This window comes from Blennius ocellaris (genome assembly GCF_963422515.1).
Source record: "Blennius ocellaris genome assembly, chromosome: 4".
Classification (NCBI taxonomy): domain Eukaryota; kingdom Metazoa; phylum Chordata; class Actinopteri; order Blenniiformes; family Blenniidae; genus Blennius; species Blennius ocellaris.
The window spans coordinates 11,062,608-11,085,735 of record NC_137653.1 but is presented as its reverse complement, the minus strand read 5'-3'; the positions used below and the strand labels follow the sequence as shown (position 1 = coordinate 11,085,735).

The 23,128-nt window shown below is 37.4% G+C and overlaps 1 protein-coding gene across 1 annotated transcript in view; it reads left to right on the top strand.

The window, feature by feature from the left end:
• Positions 1-648: 648 nt before the first annotated feature.
• Positions 649-23,128, top strand: part of cfap20dc (CFAP20 domain containing) — a gene marked incomplete at its 5' end in the record, with an annotated part of 35,075 nt that continues 12,595 nt past the window's right edge. Inside the window, 13 exons of the mRNA XM_080495409.1 lie at positions 649-669; positions 750-839; positions 1,645-1,738; positions 1,818-1,890; positions 2,903-3,017; positions 3,110-3,257; positions 3,520-3,639; positions 5,703-5,836; positions 5,956-6,043; positions 8,613-8,935; positions 12,500-12,844; positions 14,403-14,642; positions 18,994-19,055. Coding sequence (XP_080351535.1) covers positions 649-669; positions 750-839; positions 1,645-1,738; positions 1,818-1,890; positions 2,903-3,017; positions 3,110-3,257; positions 3,520-3,639; positions 5,703-5,836; positions 5,956-6,043; positions 8,613-8,935; positions 12,500-12,844; positions 14,403-14,642; positions 18,994-19,055 — 1,853 coding nt within the window. The remainder of the gene's footprint in view (positions 670-749; positions 840-1,644; positions 1,739-1,817; positions 1,891-2,902; positions 3,018-3,109; positions 3,258-3,519; positions 3,640-5,702; positions 5,837-5,955; positions 6,044-8,612; positions 8,936-12,499; positions 12,845-14,402; positions 14,643-18,993; positions 19,056-23,128) is intronic.

Genomic DNA, 23,128 nt, shown 5'->3' with positions numbered 1-23,128 from the left:
AGGTACATTTTCAGCTATTGTTTGAAGTTGTATTAGTGTTTCAAGCTTGTCAAGAGTGCCTCACAACAATGCCACAAACGTAATTACAGACCATTGTTAATATAATAATTGTGTTTACACAGGAGAGTTTTAATGGGGGTGAATAAAAAGGTAATGCCTCGACCTCATCAAAGTTCATGTCAAATGACAACAACTCCTTCCAATGTCAGCTGGTAATTTGTGTGGGTGAACTGGTAACATTCACCCTGCGCACTTGTCTTCGCAAGGGCTTCATTTTGCGTGTAACTTACTAGTCATTTGTTCTTCTCGCTTTATCTTCCACACTATGAAGCTGCACGTTCGTCGACACAAGGTGGAAATAATCATAATTAGTCCGATGGAGAAGGTTGATCCAGTTCCACGTAGAATGGCTGTGGTTATAAACTACAATACCCACAATTCATCGCGGGCGAGCTATGGAACGTACGGCGTAAGGTAGTGGCGTCTGGTAACCACGGCTACACATATTACGCGAAGCAGTTTACGCCTCTGTTTTATACGTCAACGTCCGTTGTTGTTTTTATCCGTGTTTCATGGAGCATTTAGGGCAAACACACCGAGTGACTTCAGCAGACTACAATTAATTAATGACACAATTAATCCGGTAAAATGTTCAGAAATATTTATCAGGTAAGATCATTTTAACACACCTGCTATCGTCCAGTAGACGCTAATAACTCACTTTTCAAGCTGCAAACTCATTGTTCCAGGGTGGAGCTGTGGTGGAGATCTTCAGCGGACAGGGAAATAACCCTACGGCTAAATGGAAACTTTATGGAGGACCCTCAGCCGTTCAAAAAGTAAGACATTGCAGATCATGCAGTTTCTATTATTGTAATTATTCAGGCCCAACTCGCCTGAGTTCATGAAGTTAGTGCTTTTCAAAATGGGAGTAGTTATAGTCATACTTCAGGGTACCTTTGAATCATGTGCAGATAACCTGACTTAATCAATTATCTAAAGATCATAATCCCATAACTTAATATGCAATAAAGAAATGCAGTGACATTTGATATAATCATAATTCTTAGTTTTAATGCAATAAGAAATCTATAAACAATAAAAGTTAACTTCACTAAAGTACTACTCAGTTCAGATATCTTAAAATGACCAAATAGTGACTAAAAGCATGGTTCACCCTAAAGTTTGTGTTGGAAATCAAACACAGTGTATTTATCTGTACAATGCACTTTGTACTTTATCATATTGTGATTTTACATTGCAGAAGATCCTTGTCCAAATGAATATTGCAAACATAAATGTTTAATGTTTAAAAACAAATTGCCAAAGTACCATTGTATAGCAACAGTTAAAATGTTTACAAAAACAAACTCCTAAATTGTACGTACATAGACATTGATTGATGTCATAGAAGCTCGCATGTCAGAGTTATCAGCGCCCTAAATCATATCATTGCAAGCAATACTTCATTACATTTCCATAATAAGCACATGTCACATGTGCTCACGAGGTCAAAATGTAATTATATACTCTCCCAAGAAAAGAATATACTTTACCATCTGTGAGAGCAACCAATACTGTTTGTAAATATCAACAAGAGCTGAGACACACCGAGGCCTCTTCTGAATTCTGTTTCTGTCTCAGGAATATAATAAAGAAGTCAAAGGATTTGTTTACTGTCTGAATGGGAGCAGCCAGACAGTCAAGATGCAAATGCCGGAGAATGGCAAAATGTCTCGTAAGTCTTGTAAGGTTTATTTATTTATTTTCTCCTTATTTCTGTATGTTGACAGTAATTCACACCTATTTTCTTGCAGTTGGGCTCATTCAAAGATTTTTGGTGCTTCAAGTCAATATTCCTCCATGCAAAGACTTTTCCACTGAACTTGTGTAAGTGCATTGGCAAAGGGTTTTATACGTTCATACAATTTATAAACACTAACTGACCATGGTCAACATTTATTAGAATGCTCATTGTTCTTGATTTACCTTCGACTTTGTGGTGGATACAATAGGGGCTGATATTGACAGGAAAATTCCTGGTAATTGAAAAATACTGTAAAAATACATGATTATACAGAACGTGCAGAAAATAATGATTGAATATGTATGTATTCACATAAAGATTAATGCAACACAGCTTGTTTACATCAACGAAAACCCCTTGAGCTGCTTGAAAGATTAAGTGTTTAAGTTAAAAGATTAAAGATTAAACCACTTGTTAGGACATTGCTAAACAATTTGCTACTAAAGAGACCGTTATCAGATCTGCCACTGCAAAATTATGAATGTATAATTATATGAAAATGTATCCATGTGTCAATTGCTGGTTATTATTGTTCACACTTAGTGTAGTCCAGTGTGTTTATTATGGTGGCCTGAGATTCCATCACAGTGAGAATGTTGACACTAGTGTGGTTTTCCAATGTTTTCCAATCCATATTCAATGTCTCAATAGTCTTTGTTCTCCTGAAAATTCTTTAGATATTAATTCATGCCGTGGTATTTTCAATTGATTATCACAAACAGCTCTGTATAATGTTGATGCTGCTTTCTTTAAAAATATTTGCTATCATCATGACAACTCGATATAGGAAAAAAAAAACTGATTGTGCCCAAGAGTATATATGGTATATGTATTATTATTGCATTACTTCTCTACTCATTTACTTTCACTGGATAGCATTTATGAATATGCTGAAACATCCTTGCCAGCGGCATTTTTCCAATTCTGGAGAGTGTCATGACAGCTGATTTCAAAGCACAAGATTAAAGTAAAAACACCTTCACAAGCCAACTTTGGAGACGAATAAATCTTGTTGAGTTTCTAGCCAAGACTTTTTGATTACACGACTGATGATTGCGATCATTTCTGTTTTGTTTTGTAACCTGTTGTTCACAGAATAAGTGATTCAGAGAATCTAAAAAGAAGACTACATTTGTCAACATTGTACAAAGAATTGTCCGTCACACCTTTGCATGCGAAGATACCTTTTGTCGAACTGAAACGCAACACTGTGAGTATGCTATAACCCTTGCTATGTTCCTTTTGCATACATTTTAATGCAGTTGTTTTAATGCTAAAGTCATATTGTGTCTATTTTGTCAGTGGTCTACTTTATGCATTGACGTCAAATCAATGAGCAGTGAACTGTTCACGGGATTTAGATCTTTGGATGTCATCACTCTGTGTGCTTCCTGTAAAGTCCGGAGAATATTCACCTTGAAAGCAGCACCACCAGGAACCTCAGATGATGGTAATACATTAATATATTGGTTCTGAAGAGTAAATTTGTTAACTATAGCATAGAATTAGGTCTGCTTCATCGGCGATACAGTGATTAAAATACGATAAGTTTACAAGCTATACATATTGTCAATACCAGTAAGACACATCTGCCAGCAGGCATTTCTTCACTTAATTGCTTCTGCCATGTGATGAAATACTATTTTCATTTAATCCACTGGAAAGATAACATTGTCCCCAATTCTCAAATCTCGATGTGTTCCTGTTTGTAGCTGGTCTCATGGGCTTGATTCCTGAGAGTTGCCAGTATCCACCAGATGTGAACCAAGTCACTCAACTGTTGACCATAAAGAGTGCAGATATGAACTCTGATGTTTGCAGATCTGACTGTGGTAAGTGAGATAACATTCTAAATTTGAAAGAAAAAAAATTAACAAAAGAAGGCATTCAATTTAAACCAATGTTAAATTATATAACTTAAAGTTCAATCATACCATCATGGCAAGACTGTGACTTCTGTGTTTGAAGTGACCTCTTCATATATCTTTGCACGTCGCAAATGTTTGGGGAAGGAGCTTTTTGTGTTGCAGCAGAATTGTGACCCATGGATTAAACCTGGCTTAGAAAAGAATACACTTTTTGGCTTTGTTGTGTTTGACAACAGTTGACCAGTGCAACGCTTTTAAGTGGAGCACTGTCCAGCTCTATTGGGAAAGTAGAATGAAAGGTCTGCCTCTATCTGTGTCTGACCTCACTGCTGCAGCTGACATCCCTGCAGCCAGATTTCAAAATAAATTCTGTAGAAAACCCTTCAGAAGATCAGTTTTAAAGGGGAGTGATACCATAGTGAAATGAAATGCTCAATAACAGAAAAACTATTTATTATTTCTAAAGGCATTTCACTTCGGTTTGAATAATCCTTCTTCTTCTTTTTTTTTTTTTTTTTTTACCATTTAGTCTGTCTTCAAACTCACAGAATCAATTTGTTGTTCTCAGAGTATCTTATGACTGTCAACTGAAACATTGTGAGGTACAAGACAATGCCAAAGACTACCCATTTAACAACTTGTTTACACAAAAATATAAAAAAAAGAAAGCTTGTGCAGAAAAGCTGTTTTTCACAGACGCACTGAGATGATAATCACTTTCCTTGTGTGGAATTTCCCGTGGCCCTCACTTTTTGTATTTATGCATACTCCACCTGTACTCAAAGTGTTGCAATTATCTCCTCATACAAAAAGACATGCACCAGCAATCCAATTGGTTGCCTTTGTGGCCTTTCTTTTTTTTCTATCAAGGTTTATTTATTTGTTCTGACAGTTATCTAAGTGACATTGAGTCAACCAGCAATGTCCGTGGAAGGGAGCAGTGACCACACGCTGGAATTATATTTTTATAATTAGCATCTGCATTATTAGCATAACATTCCTAATCATAATTAAAGCGATAGCTATTAGTGTCGGCATCCAATTTAACCATGACACAGTTGCTTGGTGTATGTTGTTGCTTCAGTGCCCAGTCTGTCAGAAATTGTTAAAAGTAAGCGACAGGGTTTTCATCCCGCAACAAACAAGCCCTGATTATTTCACACCAATGACGTTCTGCTTTTCTCACAAGGTCAATACATTTTCATAGATCATTTAAATGTATGTATTTATTTATTTTTGCTTTTCTGCTCTCAAACATACATCTGGTTTTATTTCCGTTTCAGTTTCAATTCTTAACTGGCATCCACGGTTTAAAGCATCATATTAAATCGACAGCTATTGTTGAAGCTGACTCTACGTCTCAGTACATCCAACCCTTGGCGATCGTGTCTGTTTTGTGAAGCGGAGGTGTTTGCTGTCAGCTCTGATGAGGAGCACAGGGCGGAGAGCAGCTGATGCTGTTAGCATTAGCGGCGGTGGACCTGATGCGACCCGGCACAGATACAGCAGGGTCGAGTCGGGCTTCTATCACCAATTTCCGCAGGAGCCCATTATTTTCACAAGATAAAGTGGAACAGATTGTTAGATTGAAAAAAGAAAAAAAAACTTTTATCTACTTGGCAGAGGAGTCGAATTAATATTCAATCATTCATTTTCTTTTGTGTGTGTTTAATTGCATATCACAACCATTAGGGCTGTGTGCGCCAGCTCACATTATTATGCGTTAAGAATCAGCAGAAACAAAATTAGGACTGAAACTTTGTCGTCGTATAAAACATGGGTTGGATTTGCAATGTAGTGCAACACATATCAAAAACACACTTCAGTTTGTAAACTGTAACAAAAGGCATGTTTTGTATTCTGAACACAAAAAGAATTTTGGAATGTCTGTGTTGAGAAAAAGGCTTTTTCACTGACCCTAAAAATGCTACTTTGTGTCCTTCATGCTAAAATAGCCTCATGTATCAGTGTTAGGTTTGAGGGAGACATCAATAAGCATCTTTGTGTAATCTGATTTCTTCCTGCAGTTTCTGCTGACAAATCAACCGGCTGTCCGAGGAGAAGGCCCCAGGTTGTTGTCAACACAGCCTCAGGGTCTGGAGCTTCTCAAATGGGAAGAAAAGATGACGCAATCTCAGACAGAGTCTTTACTCACAAAACGGTAAAAGAGAGAACAACTACGTCTTCTGTATATTATTATAAGTGGAAGAGTAGTACAATCCAAAGGCAGCATAACGGTGTATTGCCTTGAGACTTATTTGCTTTTGTTGTGTCCCACAGGTGGTAAAATCCAGTAGAATGAAGCAAAAGGCTACAGAGAGTCAGAACATCACCATCATGGGAGAGAACCTATCAAACTTAAATGAAGGTAAGCTTGACAGTGTACAATATTGCATTTCTGTGTAGTTTTTAAAATTTGTACTCCCAAACATGTTCTTCCTATCCGTCAAGTTCACTCTGTATCATTCTTTTCATATCCATACGTATTTCCATGTGCTAATACACTGACTTAATCTGAAATTACAGCATTGTTTCTAATGCCTGCATAGAGTTTAATGTTTATTAAATTGTGCAATAATGCAGTGTAACATTTGAAAGTAGCATGGTGAGAAAAAAAGATCAGTGTAAATAGAGGAGAAAGTGAAAGGATGTAAAATAGACTACTTGAAAAGGCATTATTACACATAGAAAAGAAACACTGAATAGAAATGTGAACAGCATTTATTTTTTAATTAGTTAAGAATCTTCATACATGGAAAAAAAATGCAATACTTTATTCAAACGTGAACGTGTGTGTGTGACTGGATAATGCATTCATTTTTATTTTGTTTGTTTACTTTGACCAGGAAGGTAGAACATTGGCTTCTTAGCACATCAATAAAAGCATTATGTATGAATCAACAAACAAGACATGTACAAAAACATGTCCTCTCAAGTACTTAATAGCAGCTCTTACAGTTTGTAATATTTCATCTATTGAGCATGACTGAATGCAAAAGCGGCATGATTAAAAATACCTGAATTCAGCTAAGTGTATTGTTTTTCGATATATTTTCTCTGCACTGAATCCCTGTAAGAAGCCCTGTTTCTGAAATGCCTTCATTAATACGAATTTTCACAGTGCATAATCAGTTCACAGATATGCTTCTGGCAAGCTTTAATAACATTGTTCTTTAACTGCTTGGTATCATAAATCTTTCTGACCGTTATAAGCACTATATGTAGGAACATCTGGCAGCTTACGACCCCATCCACCCCAAAAGAGGGCATTTCACAAGCAACAATCTCAGAAGCTGCATGCTGGGAGAGACAAGCCAGTATCGCAGCTAAGGTTCCATTCAATGGTGTAAACACTATATTTAATTATGAAACCATGTTTGATCCTGGTTGGCAATCCCTCTATATGGTTTCCATTATAAAATAGGATTAAGTGCAGGGAGAAATGCACCCCTATGTCCAGTAGGCAAAAGAGCAGGAAGTAGCTTCTGATCCTAATAGAAAAGTCAGAGATCCAAAACACAGGTTCACATCAGCTGTGAACGGAAAGGATTTTACGACAGCAGGAAGCGACAGCAGGAAGCCATGTTCACACTTGGTGGTGGTTGGAAAAGGGTAACAGACAGTCAGCGACGGTAAGAACAGACAAAAGAGCACAGAATTCATGTTCACCGCTATGTGTGCTCTGATTTGAATAAACTCTCTGATATTTAAGAAAAACAATTATTCTTTTACTTTAAAATTCCCCAGACATTTTAATGAGCTTTGTTCTATGCTACCTACATGCTTCTATTCCCCGTTCGAGTTTTACCTCGCCTATACCAAGGCTACTCACAGAGACCTCCCCTCCCCCAGTCCGTCCAGCAGACGCACACATACCTACACTCACACGGGCCTCAAAGAATGAGTGCATGTGCTCTGAAAGCTCAATTATGGATGTTTCTCCACAGCGGTAAGCTCCTTTGCTGCAGCCCAGCCCACAGATGGGAAATAGTTAGTTCATTAATGGTAATGTGGCACATTAAATAAAAGTCAGAGGGACATCTCCTGGGCCCGGGGTTTGCCACACAGTGGGCAATTAGAGAAAGTGATTATACTGTTGAGGGGTTCAAATGTGCTCACTCATTCAGATTTAGGTGCCTCTTTTTTGATCAAGCTTATCTCAGTGAGTGAGAATTCATTGTGTCTCGCATACACATTTGAATGGACATAACTTTCATTTCAGGCTGGAAGGTTTTATCCTCTTGGCTGTGTATAGCAAAACATTATGTCGAGTGTTTCCTCCATGCTCTCAGACTTTCCTTTGCTGCTCTGACCAAAAGATAGAACCAGTATCAAAATATTCTGTACAGCTCACCTACACTCACACTCACACCTACATCAACCTGATATATCTTACCGGAAAGAATGGAGAACAAAAATGAAGATGAAAACTATCATTCATACTGTCAATCCTCAAAAATGGCTTCATGAACATTTTTTTTTTGCTCAGCCTTAATTAAAATGTTTATTGCTCCCAAGTTCAACCTTCAAAATAGAAACATATATTTGACTCTCCTCGCTGTAAATTGTCTTGTGTATTGCTGGTTAGATTTATTTGGTTCTAATCTCATCTATGTGTTATTAGCTGACACACCATAAATATTGATATATAAAAACACATCGATGCCACATGAACTCATTGCCACGCATGGCAGCCAATTCGACATAAATGTGACCATACATATTGTTTCATATTATTATGTGCATATACTGAAGTAAAATGAAAACGACACTGAAACAAAATGATTTGTTACTCACTGTAATTAGATCCATGTGTAATTGTAGCCACCAGTCATTCATCAGTATTAGTATAGAATTAACAATAGCGCCCTGAAATGTCTTTTTGCTAGGAGTAGAACAAAATTACTTAAATCTTCTTTTATAATCTTTTCTTTTAGATGAGAGTCGCAGCAGTGCTGCTGAGGAAGGTTCAGATGTCACTTCCACACCAGCAGAATCTCAGCTCTACTCGATCTGGTCGGGTGTGTCTCCTGACCTGCTGGTCTGGAGCAGCGGGGAGACTAATGAGGGGCCCAAGCCCCAGCTCGGCCTGCACGAGGAGGTGTTCACTTTCTCTTCCCCGCCTCACTCACCCAAACGAGGGCAAGGGCAGAATGACCAGGGGAGGATGGAAATGAGAAATGCTCGGGTTCACAGTAAAAGTCAGGGGCGGCGTGTTGCCCAGCCTGACGATGACTTTATTGGGAGTGAAAGTGATGAGGTGAGTTTGTTCTATAAGAGTGAGCGATGCGAGCATGCTGTGCTTTCAGAATCACATAACGTTTTTGTCATTCAGTCAATATACCACAGATGTACGTCAGTATGAAATTATAAGCACAGACAAGATCACAACTGAAAAGAAAAAAACAAAAACAAATCTGCATTGTAACACAAACACTGTTAACGTTGCCAAAGATCAGATTTTGCATTGAATTTAGCTCAGAGCCCTGATGCAAGCCGGCCTTTGGACTGAGTGTTTTCAACATTTTCCTGCTCTAGCTCATCTGACTGTAATGAAAGTGTTGTCATCTGGCTTTTTTAAGGGTTTCATGATGACTCATTCATTCAAGCCAGTAGCATTGGAACAGAAAGACATTGAAAACAGGGGGGATTGTGGCCATTCAGTTCTGGAGTACCCACCTCTAATTTTGCAGTGTGAATTGACTCAGTAAAGTATGATTGTGCACACATCATATTGACTATTCAACGTGTAAGTTTCATATTGCTCAACACAAACTGTGAGCTGTAATTTCACTTCGAAGGTCACTGAGGTTATTTATCATCAGATATTATATTAAAGATTCTGAGATTTGTGATAAAGAACATTCATTTTTTTTTATGCTGAGCTGTGAAATTAAACTTGAATTATGATTATCAAGGACTAGTCTTCAAAGAAATGCTAATTGCTTTTACTTATTTAAAACATTATAATGAGGATTCAGAGCTCGGGTCCTCGTTTTGTTGTCTTGCTGATTAGCTTCATTTAATACCTTCTTAACATATGTCTGACACGCAAGTATCTATCCTTAAATGCATAAATTGTACGTATGGTTAAACCAGGCTGTCTTGCACTTTTCAGTGACTCTGTGTGCCCGCTTAGATTGGGGCACATGTTTGGATTTTTGGGAACAAGACTGATCTCTATTGTATGAAACACGCTTGTTTCAGAAAAGCGAATCTTTTCATGGTGACCTTTGTAAACTGCATAGCTAACCTTTTCTTCCATAGTACAGTTGACAGTTTTCTTTAGAAATTATATATTAGCTCAGGTTTGTGCAATATCATCTTTTCTTTCTTTGCTTTCCAACCTATTGATGTTGAAACCAGAATCATGACTCACAGAGCTGAATGGAAACCTAATGCTTCTAAACTATATTCTTTACTAATTCTCTTTGGCTACTTATTTTATCATTGGTATTTCTCAAATATTTCATTTGGTTTGGTTTTCTGTCCACATTTCCAAATAATTTCACTGGTGGCAAAGGATTAGGTGTGACCGAAAAACAAATGCCCTTTGACAAAAAATAATAAATTAAACCATTTCATATTAATAATGACACTGTCAGGTATGTTTAATATTTTCTGAAATGTGTTGAAGTGGCAGTGCTTATTGGAGTTGTAGGAAGAAGAGACAAATATATTATTTTTCTCTGTTGAAGCAGAGTAAACAGTAAATCCGGTGCCAATGCTCTGTATCTGAAACCTCAGAAGGAATAACTTTTTTTAACACTTTGGGCATCTTCATGTTTTCTATATTAATTTTCTTTACCGATCATTTAGAAAGTGAGCATTATTATTTAGAATGTGAGCACCCCCTACCACCACCATACCATTATACACAGCAAAAACCAAACTTCCAGTTTGAATGCGAGAAATCGATATACGCCAAGCATCCACTTTCAAAACAAAAGCAGTCGTTTTAAATCATATAGACTAATTTTGTCATCAATCTTTGTTTCTCAGTGACCGCTCGGGGTGCAGTCAGGGACATAGGGCCAGATGTGGTCCATTTAATGCCCAGTTCGGTTCCAAACTATAGAAGCCATTAAAAGTCCATTATTAAAGGAGCACAGTTTGGGGGACAGTGTATTGTAATGGTCATTTCTTTAGCTCTGTCATCTACCATATTGTGCAACCCAAGGAATAGTAACAAACCACACTATGCTCAGGTGATATCTGAGACAGCTTGCCCTGATTTCCAATTTGATTCATTTATGGCAAATTACTTATTTCTCAGCTTGGAGCAGTATTATCTTTCAAGAGGTTGCATCAGGTTTATACAGTTCTTTTGAGTAAGTGTTTGCACTAAGACATAGAGAAACATTAAAAGTAAAACAAAGACATGCACTTTAAGTGCCTGAAATATTTAGAAAAGGATGAAAAACAATGGATCTAATTAAAATCTGTTTGGCTTCAATTGAAACAGGTAGATTTTATTGCAGCAGTAACTGAAAGAAATGCAGTTATTCATTGATGGTCACAGCCACACCCGTAGCAAGGGCTTCAATAATAGATGTGGTCCATTGTTCATTCACTTGCCATCATGAAAATGATGAGGCATTGAAAGAGATGAGAAAATAAATAACATATGGTGCTGGAGCCGGTGAGCTAAAACCCTCCAAGTGCTTATGATAACCTTTCACCCCCTCACAAAGCTTCGAGATGAAAGAAGACAACTCATCAAATGATAACTGAACAAAGAGACACATTGAGACGCCTCTGCAATCGAAAGCTGCAATCAGTTCAATTCAAGTGAAATGAAGTCTATAATATTAATTCAATTCAATTCAATTCAACTTTATTGCTATAGCACGAAATACAACACAGTAATTTCTAGGTGCTTTTAATAGAGAAAAACCCAACAAATCCAATTAAGCAAGCAGATATTTTTACGACTGTGGAAAGGAAAGCCTTCCTCTAACAGGAAGAAACCTTTGCAGAAACCAGACTCAGAGGTGGTGGCTTTTCTGCTGGCCAGTTGGAGTGAGGGGATAGAGGAGAGACGCTTTAACAGTAGACACTAATATAGACACTTCAAAATGTATTTGTGTTGGTAGTCTGACTATAAGTACAACTATTGTGATTGTGATTCTCTGTATGATACAGAGAATTTTCAAACACACCATAATAAATTATCTCATACGTCAGAAAAGTGAGGAAAACACATTTAGTATGCATGTTATGTTCTAATAATTAACGGTGAAATATTCTGTTTGCTTTTTTTTACATTTACCACCTTTATGCAGCTTAGTGTAAAGGTTAAAAATGGAACCCATTGTCTGTTGTGAGAGCTTTTTAATTCTTTTTGTGATCATTTTGATACTTCTTTTTCTCTTTTGGACTGTCAGATTTGTTGCAAATAGCCCTTGTGCAATGACTGTTTGAATTTCAAAAACACAACTTTTCATTGCAGTATTTCTTTGTGTAATTCGACAGTTAAATATTGCCTTAATTTTTTGCAAGGTTAAAAAAAGTGTAATGCGCAGAGTAAAACTTTAATCTGCTGGTGGTGTAGAATCACAGTAAAAAAAACAAACTGTAATTAACCTTCATAAATATGAGGTTAATTTGATCCTGAGCTATGCACCTGGTCAATTTCAGCAATTGGTCTGTTCTGCTCACATCAAATCAAAGAGATGAAAACAATATTATGGTCGTTTAACTAATATCTGAAACCTTAAAAGCAATTAAAGAACTTGTGAGATAATCATCATAAAAAAGGGCTTCATCAGCAATGACACACATTCCCCAAAAAATGTTCACCTAACATTTTCATTTTCTTTAGGACAACAGCTATGCTGCGTTCAAGCCTCAAATAAAAACTAGAGTGTCCAACTCTGCTACGCCCAGAACGCCTGAAACAGCTATGGACGAGCAACAGGATTTCCAATCTTTTACCTTCAACCAAACATCACAGAGGGAGTCATCTGCCATCAGGATGTCGTTTCCACCCAGGAAGAGCGCCAATTTGGCTGAGCTAGTCGCCCCCCGCTGCATCTCACCGATCTGGCGCGACCACAACTGTTTTCCGAGGGGGTCAGAAGAAGCAAACCAGGTTCTCGATCCGAAAATCATTTCAGTTTCCAGACAACTCCTGCAAGAACTGGAATTGAATGACAAGCAGCACCAGGTAAAACTTTTACCAGCCATAATGTTTCCTCGAGGCTAATTTGATTCTTCAATTTAAGTTCCTCACAGCAGCACCATTGTTATTATTTTGTGAGTTTTTTTCCTTAAAATGAACTGAACAGCTGTCAATTCATTCCTGATTACCTATGACATTGTGACTGACATTCACATGTTTAATACTACATCATGGAGCTGCATAAAACATTGTTGATTGATATTAGCTCCAAGGCATGCAATCACATTGAAAGGTCACACGCACCATCAAAAAGAAACTTTCTCACCCCAGAAATCCATTTTACATTGAATGCACGTGACTGATTTTTTTCCATCGAAGTAATTTTTTTAAACATTTTGTTTAGGCTCAGTCCTCATCATACATATTTTTATCAAAAATCTAACATTGTCCCAAATGTAAGGGGCTAGGTAGAGACTTAAAATCATTAGCCAATTGATAACCAACACTCTGAAAGTCCTTTAAGTGAACGGTTTGAGATTTCTGCTATACACAATTACTATACACCTGCGTTTCAGCAACTTTCAACAATTCCTGTTGGCTACTGTTTCCATTGGAAACAGTCCTTGATAAATCAATGGTGCATTATTTCTTCCATTCCAAACACCAGACAGAAAGATATCAAGTGCAGAAAAGAAAAACACTGAGCACCTGGCAGGGTCCAAAGATATGACACAGATATGTTTGTTCAGAGTTCCTGGAGGACTGGCAGAATAATGAAGGGACTGAATGTTAGACTGTCCTCAAAACTAATTAATGCAGCTTTGTTTAATAAACTGCACGTTTGCTACAATGTGCCACTTATTAAAAACTCTGACAGTGGTTTGCCTTTCTATCTTTCCCATTTGTGATGTGTATTCACTGCTCATTTGGACAACTAAAGAGGACTGGTGGAAAGACGTGGAGGATTAGAGTATGGTTTGTTACAAATTGAGGTAGGCCTCTGCCCTACTTAAAGAGATTCAGGATCAGAGGATAGTGAACTGCAGCGATCACAGGGCCTGAAGGGAGATCTGTCACTTGGCTGTTGATTTCTGCATTTATACAGCTCACTGCTGAGTGATATCCCAGCATCCTTCATCAGTGCAGCTCCTGACTGCTGATTTGTGCCAACGCCAGCAGGCAGCATGCAGTGAATGCTTTGACTGAAAGGTTGTCTGAGAAGTATGACAGGGAGTTTGTTTCCCTCCCAGTAGCCTTGGTTTATTGACTGCTATTGACTCACCACCAGGGTAACTCCAGACTTTCTAGCACTTTGTCACAGAATTCACACCAATCAAGTTACTATACTAAACTAATAGATCCACTCTTATAATACATTTCCTCAGAGAGTCAAAACAACTTCAGGTGTCCAGTGCTGCTTTAAGCTTTGTCTACTCTGGTGGCGGTACCTCTGTTGTTGTTTTCACAAAATATCCTACGATACAATTTACACACTGGCATTAAGGATTTATTGTGGCTATTGAAATGTGACTAAATGCTAAGTATCATATGTTGGATGGCTTCCAAATAAGATAGCTCTGTCCTTTGGGTCATATATTAATAGGAAGAAGAAGTGGAGATGCTGAAGTCTATTGATTCCAGCCATTACAACTCAGGCCTCCTTGACAGTCCACGGATGCATGGGGATGATGATCAGGAGCTCCGAATGCTGGCGAGCTGGAAGAGAGAGCAAGAAGAAGATGAATGCAGAGCCTCAGGCTTTAGTGCGTCTCAGATCCACCAGTGCAATGTCAGCGTCGGCATGAGCAGCGATGACACCTGCGCATGGACTCACATCTCAACGGTCTGTACTGCTCGACTCTGATCCTTTTAATCTTTTAATGTTGACTCTCCCCGAACAAGTACCACAGCTACAGCTCATCTGCCACTTCCAATTACTAATAAGTTGTCCTCCTTTTCTTTCTCCTTTCTGCAATATAATTTTCTGACCTTCCTAGCTGATCCTTCCCTTTGCTAATTTACACTTCAAGCCCTAACTTGAACCGCAATGATGTGCTAATGTACCTCTTCCTCCAATGTGTTTTCTGCATTTAAAAAAAAAAAAAAGCAATGGAGAATGAAACACATTAATTGGCCTCAACCAGCTTTTAAAAGTACACTGAAATAATATGCATAGTCCCCCCCAGTGATTCGGTATTATTTAGGTCATATAAAAATTATCCCCAGAAGTCTTTTTAGAATTCAAAGATTGTATAGTTTGCCCCTGGCTACTGAAGGTCATTTTGATCTATGGTCCATTAGTATAAGCATGTTGGACTCACAAAGGGAGAACACTACCTTGGATGGCTCCACTGAGTCCACTGTGGGATCCCCAATGAATATTATCATTACATATTCTTGAGTTAGAAGGTCTTTTACAATTTCTCTGCATGCAGGTATCTATTAATGTACCAAAATCCATGCAGCACATGATGAATAGTGATATTACCACAGGGATTATCATTTAATGCTTCCTTTTGAGGACATACTGATGTAGTCACCATTAAAAACATGTATCACTACACCCAATAGTACTTACAGTTTCTACAAGGGCAGGAGAACATTTAACTTCAGGACCTGAAGGAATGTTGTTCAATCAGCTGCAGTGTTTACAATTCCAAATGCATACTGTATGGCAACAGCACCACCAGCAGTATATCAATAAAATGCTGGTAAATAGAAATAAAAGAGGATAAATAAAGACACTAAAAATAAAACATTGTTTGTAAATCACGTTTAGCAGACACTGCAACAAAAAAAACCTTCAAATTAAAAGGATGTAATACATTTCTGTCAAAGATAGAAACAAGGCTATTATAGAAGTTTAAAAAAAAAATAGTCATTGTCTGTGGATAGAACTCCTTCACTCGAAGTGACAAGTCAGTTTTCAGGCTGGATTCTGGGATTCAAATGGTTCCCACTACTGTCATTCATGTCATTGTTGCTATTTTCACTGCGGCGGTGCTGCTGCAGCTCCAGCCCAGGCACAACTCCACCCCCAGGCAATTGTATGTGCTGTTTGCTTTGCTAGGTTGGACACAAAAAGATTCTACTTATTGACTGAATGATTGTGTGAATTTCAATTTCAGGCACGTTGGTGTGTGATCCTTGATGACTTAAATATTCTCTCTGTGGGCCCACAACTGAAGCAAGAATTGTCATGTTAGAATTAAGAAAGGACATCTACAAATGGGGGAATGACTCAAGCGGATATCAAAAGAGAGCTATTGGTATTAGTATTAGCTATTAGTATTTGTTAATATTGTTGTCTACATGTGATGCGTTTATGAGACATGAGACAGCGCAACAGTGTTCAGTTGAATTTGTGCCCCATGTCACGTCAGCATGAGCAGCATAACAGGTTGTTTCACGTGACAGAAAACCATCAAATACACAGCTTTTGCTATGACAAAAATATGTTGCTCAATCAATAACAAAATGATTTCCCAAAATAATTAATGAGCTCAAACTACAAAATGTCTTTAAATAAGATCATATGCATCATTGCCTCAGTCTTCTGTTGTGTGATGGAATAAAATTCAGCATACATTTATTTTATTCTTGCAACAGACAGTACGTTTCCTTATATTAAAAAGCCATGGATTTTTTTTTTTTATGATGCATGTTCTTTCTCTTTCATTTCATGTCCAATATAATGTGTATAGAAAACCTCGTTTTGAAGAAAAGTTGAGAGGTTTTAAAATTGTTAATATATTACTGCTCTGTATGTAGTTTAATCGTACCAGATACAACAAGAAAAAACATTTGGAACCTGTATGTCGAGAATAAATACAAGAAAAATGCATCAGGGAGGAGTTCAAACTCTTGTCATATTCGTGAAACTGCCTTGATAACTATGCTTGTAAAGTGGAAAAATAATTATTTGGTACAACGCTGGAGTGCAGTGCACTTGTCCAAGTATTCCCTTATCCTGACAGTGACTCGCATTGTGAGCTTTTTATGTTTACTATTACCACTGCTGACAGATACAGATGGTGGGACAATGTTGCACAAAGACAAAGATTATTGTTGTCTCATTCAACTCGAGTATAGAGGACAGAGGGAACCGTGAGGGATCGTCAGGTCTGTAGACTGAGTGGTTCAAGTGTCAATATGACAATAGATGAGGAGTCTCAATCACACATGTACCAGCTTCATCCAAGAAGTAGGACTTGTCTCAGAAACTGTAAGCGATCACATATATTCACAAGCAAAAGAAGCCTGCGCCAGTGTCCTAAGAAGAATGAATGGCCATGTGAAGCGCTTATTTTAATATAATACATGTAATTCAATGCTCTCAGATTTTCTCCGGCTGGTATCTTATCGTCATCGGATCATATTAGCTGCACAATTCCACAGGGCGCAATTTTTTGACTGGTCTTATTTTAAGAAAGGAATGACCTAAAGTCACCAGGGGATCACACAGATAGCTAAAATTAACTCAAGCAATGCACGGACTACAGCTGCAACATGGCTGCTTCTTCATGAAAGCCATGTTATTTTATAGCCTCGAACAGGCACTATGTTTAAAAAGCCTCCTGAGGCCATATTATTGTCTTTGGCTTTGACAAGATGGAGAGCGTAATATACTTGTACTTCTTGCAGCTGAAAATGACTTCGTCACCAAAGGAAAACAATCGCTATCTTTACCAAACACTCTTATACTTGCAACTGCAAAGACCAACTTTTTAAAAGACCGAACTAACTATAGCAGTTATAGGACCTTGATAACCTGAAGAGAATTTATGTTTATGTTTGTTTATCTTAGTCTCTTTGCCTGTTATTGGTCACACATGTTTTCTGTGTCGTGCTGCTGCTTTTGTGTTCTTTCATTGATTTTGTAGTTTGCAGGAAAATCTGATTTTATGTACTTGACTTTTTTCATTGCCACAGCACACAATAAAGACTTCGACCTTTCGCCCTGACCTGATCAACTGGAATAAATATTTTTTTTAAAACATTAAATTGGCAGATCTAAAGATTGATGCCGGCTTGTGTCTAGTCAAAGCCTTACTTCCTCATCGGCTTGGCATTATCACTCTATAGAAAAGTGTCTTTTGACATTTCCTATAACTTACTGAAAAATCTCCTTCTTCCTATATCTGGAACATAAATGGGTTAACTGACCCTGCTTTCAGTACTGATTAAACATGTTCACACTGACCCTGTACTTATTATTTAGGGTTAAAATTAACAAGGTGCTGAGACAATTGAAAACGGATTAATTCAGTGGTGGCTGGGCTGACGTTTTTATTCTCAAATGTATACTTTCTTAAACACTTTCACGTGGAATGAACTTGAAATATTGTAACTTAAGTGCTAATGCCAAGATTAAATGTAAAAATCAAAACTGAAGTATTTAGAAAAGGTTTAAAGCTCAATCTTCATATTTTAATTGTATTCTTGGGACGCAAAGCTGAAAGAATTATATGTCTCAAATGACTTTCTTAATGTAGGTTCACCATACTGTACGAGCATTTACTAAAGAGCACAAAGGCAAAAGAGCAATCTTTAAAATTTTTACTGCTGCATTATTTTTAAATTGATTCCACACAAAATATAATATTATGGCTTTTCATTTCAGTCTTAAGGATTCAAGCTGAATCACATAGGAAATGAAATGTCAGAGGGCACACTGTCTCGCTTTACTTTTGTCTTAATAAAACTTTTCAAAAGGACAACAGTGGCAAAAAAAAGAAAGCCTGTGACACGTGTGAGTCAGAAAACAGTATTTCTATTGAGCAGAATCATCATTTGTCAACCATTTGTCCCTTTGGTTGAATGGTGGCAAACAACATGACCTTTATTTCTGGCCGAGATTGAATAAGACAGGTCACTCTGAATTTAAATAATACAATTTCAATTAAATTAAATTCCTCTGTGTTGTGTGTGTGTGTGTGTGTGTGTGTGTGTGTGTGTGTGTGTGTGTGTGTGTGTGTGTGTGTGTGTGTGTGTGTGTGTGTGTGTGTGTGTGTGTGTGTGTGTGTGTCTTTCTATTTTGTGCTTTAACTTAGAAGAAGCGGCCTTACTGTTGGATCAAGGAAAATAACAAATTCAATAGGATTTTTTTTAATTTTTGTTTTGTAAGGATGATTTTAGTATTTGATGACATTTTTAAACAGCTTTTCACTTTCTCCAACATTCCTGTTCAACAGCCAGCAAACCAGGGACACCACTATCAAAAGGAAATGACCCCCCTCCATCAGTCAAGCCCCAGGTAAGACGTGTGTGGCGTCACAATAACAGCAGCGTCTGCACATCAAGCAGAATCAATCATATAAACAAGGTAGACATTTATAGATAAATCTCTCAGCAGTAATTTGCATGATCTGGAATATTCCTCCAAAATTCCATATTTATTACTGCAAACAGATACGGAGTGAAATTAACTCTTCGATGCAGCCTTTTTGTAAATCAGTGTGCAATGTCACCTTTGTGCCAATTTGGAAGTCATTATATCATGTCCAGAAGGTATTCTTTGGTGCGAGTTTCAAATGTACAGATTTTCAGAGTCTGTGTCAAGAGAACAGCTGTGCTATTAGTTCTCCCGTGATTTTTATCATATACATCATATAGATATCCGTGTTTTCATATATTTTCTATGAAGCCAATTTCAAGTTTTGCGAACAAAAGAAGCCAAATAACACCAAACGTAGCGTTTATGCAAGCTACAGCGACAGGCATGATTTTGGCATGCCTATTTCTCTCTGCTTTTCATGTGGATAATTTTCAAAAATGACTATTTAAACGATTTCTTATTTTTACCTTGATTCTACTTGAATTGATTTTAACTGCTTAACAAAACGTATAAATTAATTCCTGCCATCATCACACGATTGCAGGCGATTTCTCACCTCTTTAAAAGTTACTGTCAGATATAATTACTAGGAAGGTTCTTGTTCACTGTATTGTTATAGGGGACTTCCTGCTTTGGAAGAGCTTGGAGATTTATATTCTAAAATAGCCATGGGGAATATTTCACCCTGCTTTACCTGCAAGTTGAACTGAAATGAAGTTTTGAAAACAAAACAACAAGCACATTGGTGACGAAGCTTACACTGCTGCAGGGAAAGGAATATTTCAAAGTGCTCAATAAATAGTCAGCTTTAGAGATGCATGTGCATGTCTGAGCAGGAAATGAAAGTGAAAGTAATAAAGTAACCTGACTGGTCAAAAAGGTAAGTTGGTAATAAATGTGTTGAACACAACAGATTGTTATTTGGTGGTGGAAAAATAATGAGAATTTTTAATTTGAATAAATGGAATGAGGAGTAATCGAGGCAAGTAGGAATGGAATGATCTGTTGTGTAACCCTCCTGAAAGTTTCTATTTTTCATAATGTTTTGAGAGAGCGAAAATAGCTTAGTTAGAGTTTGAGTCAAAAAGCTTTTGGAACAAGTTCAGTGTGTTGATTTACAGGTCGAAGTGAGAGAAACTCTCAAATAGTGAAAATGGAATACCTTCAATAACTTCTTCAATAATGCAACCCTTCTGATGAACTGACTGAACATATTACAGTACACGGTGCAATCTCACAAATTGAATCCCAGCTATTATCTAATGCCGCTCTACAAACCCCTCGTATACATCTGAAGATCCAACTCAACTGTGGCAGCGTCTGGGTGGATCCAGTTCTCCTTGGAGGGTTCTGGAGACGTCGTATCGCCCCGCGGCCTGCTAATTCACAGCCGTGTCCCTGCGCGTCTCCGTCTCTTTGTGGGTGTACACAACCATGTGGCGTGTTACAAAAGAAGACAAAGGAATTGCATCACAGTACCGCTCTTCTAATTATGCAACCTCCTCCTCGCTAACACTTTTGATTTATTGATGAAAAAGCAAGGCAGCGTGCTGTGAACATGTGTAGTATCCCATGCTTTTAATTGTTTCTGTTAGTGTTATTGTTCACAGCAAATTTCAGTCTTTATTACATACAATGAGCATCGGCATCGAGTAGAACATTTTGCAGATTTTGGTTGCTTTTTTTTCTTCTTTTTTTTTCTGGCTTTTTGGACTGGTGAATTTCCTTTCAACTGTTGAAATATTCGGCAACATGATGTTGTTTGATTGAATGTCCACTGAAATGAATATTGCTATTGATAACCGCCTCAAACAGGCTCCTCTCCTTGTCGTGCACAGCTCTACAGCCTCCACAGCTGTACCACTGAAATTAGACTTTGAAGCAAGCCGCCATTTGCATATTGAATAGCAGCTGCACAGGATTTGTCGTTGTTTTCTTTCTTTTCTTTTAGGCATTGCATCCTGAGATGCCCTTACAGAGAATTCTATCGTGGTGTTTTTTGCGCATCCTGGCACCACTGCAAGGCTTTCTTGCTGTTGAGAGCTACAGCTTCCTTGACAGCTAAAATGCTTCTGTTGCTCTGCATTAATGTTGCCAGGCCTTTTCGAGCATTTTAACATGTTTCTTAGCGCGTGATAATTCTTTCTGCCTGTGGCTGGCATTGCAAATGTAACACCAAAAATAAGGCTGTCAGAGGAATTTTTGGTAGCAATGCAGTTGTTTTACTATAAAGACCTATTGTGAACTGCTAAACTAACTTTCAAACAATAACGCCTTTACAACTGTTTTGCAAATGTAGATATTTGCAAAGCTATTCAATATAATTAATTGTTGTGTTGTACTTGCTGAAAACTACTCATGCATCTTTTTAATGCCTACCTTTTAAGGTGTAAGGATTTAATCACTCTTGAAAAGTCCCACTTAACAGTTTGAAGTCCAATTTACAGTTGGGTTGCAGGGGTCTTTGGCCTTGAAAATTGCTTCTATTTACTTTTTCTCAGTGCTCCTTCCTATTACGCAGTAAATGGGTGTGAGAGTGGATGAAATACCTTGGTAGAGGAAGAAAAAAATCTGAGCTTTTGTAGAGAAATTGTCCTTTATCATTTTGCAGGCATAAGGTTAGAAATAAAGAAAATGGTATGAAGTCATGCTTAAATACACATAGAGATGAGATGAAAATGAAGTTGCCTGTTAGAAAATGTAATCCTATCACTTGTTCATGCACTTTGACTTTACCTTTACTAATCGTACCCTTTCCTTATAAATCAAACACAACCATTATGACAAACACGGTTATAGAAATACTGTATGGAGATTTCCTTATAATGTTTAAATGAGCGAACTGGTTCAATTTGAAACATTTAGAAATTTGATCAACCTCGGGGTTGCACTTAAGGAAGCAAGAAAACTTGAGCAGCTCACACATATTCTAATTCTTTAAACCTGTCAAGCGAAACAAATGCAAAACGTACAGTGAAGAGCAACAAGGATACATGAATAAAACTGACTCATTGAAACTTTTCAATGCTACAAATGGCATCAGTTCCCAAAAGCATTTTATGATTTTTAATTTTTTATTAGTGCACAGCTTTATGAAAGTAGTTAAGTTATAAACATTTTTATTTATTTATTTATTTATTAAAAAAAAATGTCAGCCAAGTTACATTTCCCAACTGTTATGTCATCAGTTCCACTTGCAGTTGATGTTTTATGTCCGGTTGGAAAATGGGCTATAATATAACTTGCTATATAACTTATTTGAGATGCTAAAACATAAATATGCATGTTGTATTTTGGCTATGTTATGATGCGTGTTTCTTTTTGGGGTTTTTTTGTGGGAAGGAATTTAATTAATTTAATTAATTAAATTTATTAATAAATTAATTATATCATTTTGGAAAAAAATAAGCTGCAGACACAGACACTTGAAACTGTATGAACCTGAACCTGTCAGTGAAAATGATTCTATGCTGTGCATCACGCTGCTTTATGAAGTTGCTTTATTAAATGTGTCCCAACCATGAATGCTTTGCATGCTTTGTGAATGCTCTTTGTTTTCAGTACAAGTGACATTATCAGTCACTGCACATCTCGATAGTGAGAATCTCCAAGCAGAGGCGACCGCTTGAATCTTCTGCTGTCAGCTGAATATTGTACAATAAATATGCTCTGATGTGCACTTATGAGCCGTTTTGTCCAGAGGCAAAAGATGTTAATGGATAATTGCACTGCTGATATAAAACCAAAATGATTAGAAAAGCTGTTTAACAGATGAATCTTACATTGCTTTCAAGTTGTAATTTATTTCATGATTTTTTTTTGTGTTTCTTCTGGTTGGAATCTGCTCCACCATAACAAACCACACTAAAGGAGTGGCACTGTATTTGCATTTACTGGAAAATGATTGATGTACAGTTGTACCGTGTCGATATCACAGTCAGGGAAGATAAACTCATTTAGAGAGAAATGAAGTCATTCTCCCACTGAAACAG